This window comes from Nematolebias whitei, chromosome 12 (assembly GCF_014905685.2).
Source record: "Nematolebias whitei isolate Nwh7 chromosome 12, NemWhi1, whole genome shotgun sequence".
NCBI classification, from domain to species: Eukaryota; Metazoa; Chordata; class Actinopteri; order Cyprinodontiformes; family Rivulidae; genus Nematolebias; species Nematolebias whitei.
In genome coordinates, this window is record NC_056509.1 from 6164706 (window position 1) to 6167892 (window position 3187).

At 46.7% G+C, this 3187-nt stretch overlaps 1 protein-coding gene across 1 annotated transcript in view; it reads left to right on the top strand.

Annotated features, from left to right (window-relative positions):
- The window catches only part of epha7 (eph receptor A7), a 318329-nt gene that overhangs the window by 265950 nt on the left and 49192 nt on the right, over positions 1–3187 (top strand). Inside the window, exons 8-9 of the mRNA XM_037686066.1 lie at positions 2623–2767; positions 2809–2815. Coding sequence (XP_037541994.1) covers positions 2623–2767; positions 2809–2815 — 152 coding nt within the window. The remainder of the gene's footprint in view (positions 1–2622; positions 2768–2808; positions 2816–3187) is intronic.

Here is a 3187-nt window from a genome sequence, read left to right on the forward strand (position 1 = left end):
TCAACTCCAGCCGCAGAGCTGCTGGTCCCATCTCCAGCCGCAGATCTGCCGATCTCAACTCCAGCCACAGATCTGCTGATCTCAACTCTAGCCACAGATCTGCAGGTCTCATCGCCAGCTGCAGCCCCCTTGTCTGACTGGCCAACTGTAGCCTCCTCAGTGAACTCGCCGCTGCCTGCAGCTCTCATTGCTGGTTGCCTGCAGCCTCTCCAGTGGTCTCGTCTCTCTTCATTCTGCTGATCTCCTTGGGATCAGCAGACATTGCTGACATGACAACATCAGTTGACAGCTCTGGTCAATGACGAACTGTCGCCGGGTCATCCGCCACAACTCTTTTTGTGTGTGTGGTTTTTCTTTGGGGACGTCAGGTACCATTCCGTGGGGGTGGGGGGGAATGTCTGTGGTTTTCGTGTGCTTTTTTTTGTTGTTGCTGTATTTTTGGTTCTCCTGCAGGGCAGCACGGTGGCGCAGCTGATAGAGCTGCTGCCTCTCAGCGAGCAGGTCCCTGGTTCAAATCCCGGTCCGGGGGCTTTTCTGGGTGGAGTTTGCATGTTCTCTCCGTGCATTCGTGGGTTTTCTCCGGGTACTCTGGTTTCCTCCAACAGACCAAAAACATGCATGTTAGGCTGATTGGTCTTCTCTAAAACTCTAAATTGTCCCTAGGTGTGAGTGAGAGAGAATGATTGTTTGTCTCTTTGTGGTCCTGTGATGGACTGGAGACCTGTCCAGGGTGTCCCCCACCCCTTGCACAGTGATTGCTGGACATGGGCACCGGCAACCCCGTGACCCAAAATGAAAGAAGCAGGTAAAAGATGATGGATGGATGGATGGATGGCTGGCTGGATGGATGGATGATCTCTTGCACTCCCCTGTGTTTTTCCTCCTCGTGTCAACTTCTTTCTCACCTGTGTCTAATTGTTATCACCCCAGGTGTTTCTCATTCTGTGTCATCAGTGTTCTGTATAAAGTCAGCGTCTTGTCATTCCTCATTTGTCCGGCATTGTCCTTCCATGACTACATGTTCTGCTCCTCTGTCATCTCCCTAATAAGTAAGTTTTGCTGCCCTGTCAGCTTTTGTTTTGTTTTTGTAAAAATTAATTTAAGTTACTTATTTTACCTGGGGGTCTCCTATATTTCTGCCTGCACGTGGGTTCAACCCTGACAGCAGAATCATGTTACAGTAACAGAACATCTCAGGCCATTTGAAGCTGACTCCACACTCCAGTTTCTTAATGGGCAGTTTCCCAAAATGGTTGGTGTTAACTAGAGTAGAAATCCAGTTGCTTTTTATTTTATTTGGGCGAGGATGGGGAAGGGATCATCAGTAGCTGGTTACTTATAAATAACCCATTTGCAAAATAACTGTTGAACTATTTAGAAGATGATAAACAGATTTTGTGCCTCCAGAAAAGTTTTGATGTGGGGGTCACTGAAAATCCTGGGGTGACACCAAAACTAAAATCCAGTGCGGAATTTCATTTGTTCATTTGTTTTGTTGCTGTCTCATCTGAGTTATTTAAAAAGCTCGAGTCAGAGAATCACCTTCTGACATACGTGCACAGCTCTACTTTAGTTTTTATTCATTTATAGCTGATAATATGTATATGTGTGGGGGAGCATCAAATTTTAGGGATCACTTCAGCCCCTGCCCAAGGCCCACTGTTTTGTTGTTTTGATCTTTTTTTATTAGATAGTTAACCATTCAAAGCACAGGAAGAAGGGAAGTGTGACTAACAGAGCTGATTATGTGAAAACATGAAAATGAAGAAAACTGGAGGGATGAGATTTTTGTCTGACAGCAACATCACAGATGGTCCATTACATCAATGTTTGTAAAAGACTGGAACCACAGTTTCCTTCGCTTTTGTAGAAAATGTATGAAACTTACATTTTTAGAAAGTCGTACATGCAGCTTCATTTAGTGTAATGAAAGTTGAAGCCGTTTCATGATGTGAACATTTCTGTAAGTTTGGTTTGGAGCCTCCTACACACCTTGTGTCCAACATGTCTGAAGGGTGCAGTCAGCGAAGGTGCATGTGACCTGCACTCACCTCCTCAGTGTCTGATACAGTTTCTAGCTTTGCTCCAGCAGTAGCAGCTGAAATAAAACAACTACGTAGCTTCCAGCTTCTTTCTGCCTCCTGTCAGTATTTTCTGTATTTATACAGCACAGATACACTTGATTTAAAATGCATGAACTTCTCTCTCATCCAGCACTTAGATTGAATGGATATGGAGCTGCTTCAAGCTGTTCTGTGGAGCAATCAGCAGTTTGTCAACTCAAACGGTCCAAGCTCTCTGAAAGCTCTGACTGGGAAACAATTCAGGCTGAATGTGCCTTTGTTTGAGATGAAGGGCACTGCGTCGCCGTCTGGGACTATTAAACCCAGTTTTTGAAACAGTAGAGCTGTGTGGATAAGGACGACTAAAATGGAAAAACACCCCCTCCTCCTCTCGCTGTGGGGGCGGGGGTGGGGAGAATGATATCAATCTTCATGCTGCTCATTGGGACTTAATTACTTTCTGCGTCTTTCCTGCAGAATGCAGTTTTTAGTGTTGATGCATTCACCCTGAGCTTCTGTCTCCTCTGTGTTTGTTGTGGACGTACGTTTGTCTCATCAGCTGCAGTTGTCTCCAGCGAGCAGAACCCCGTCATCATCATAGCGGTGGTGGCCGTGGCGGGGACCATCATTCTGGTCTTCATGGTGTTTGGCTTCATCATCGGGAGAAGGTACGCTCTCGCGGGCCCCATTGACTCTCCGCTCCTGTGAGTTTGTGTTTGTCAATTAGCCTTTCTGTCACTCACAGGCCCCACGTCTGTGGAGTTGATGCACATGCACACACACTTGCACCAATCATCTTGTAGCATGCTGTGCTAATGGCTTGTACTGCACCATCAGGCCCAACTTTCTCATACACTCCCCCCACAAGCAAGATTGTAGCTGTGTCTGCAGAGCACATGAGGCGAGGACTCCACAGAGAGAAGGATTTGGCCTGGATTTCCTCTGTGAGAGGAGTGTGTCAGAGAAGTGTGAAGGAAGAGTGTGTAGAAGTAGTGTGAGAGGGGTGTATAGGAGGAGTGTGTGAGAGTAGTGTATAGGAGGAGTGTGTGAGAGGAGTGTATAGGAGGAGTGTGTGAGAGGAGTGTGTGAGAGGAGTGTATAGGAGGAGTGTGTGAGAGGAGTGA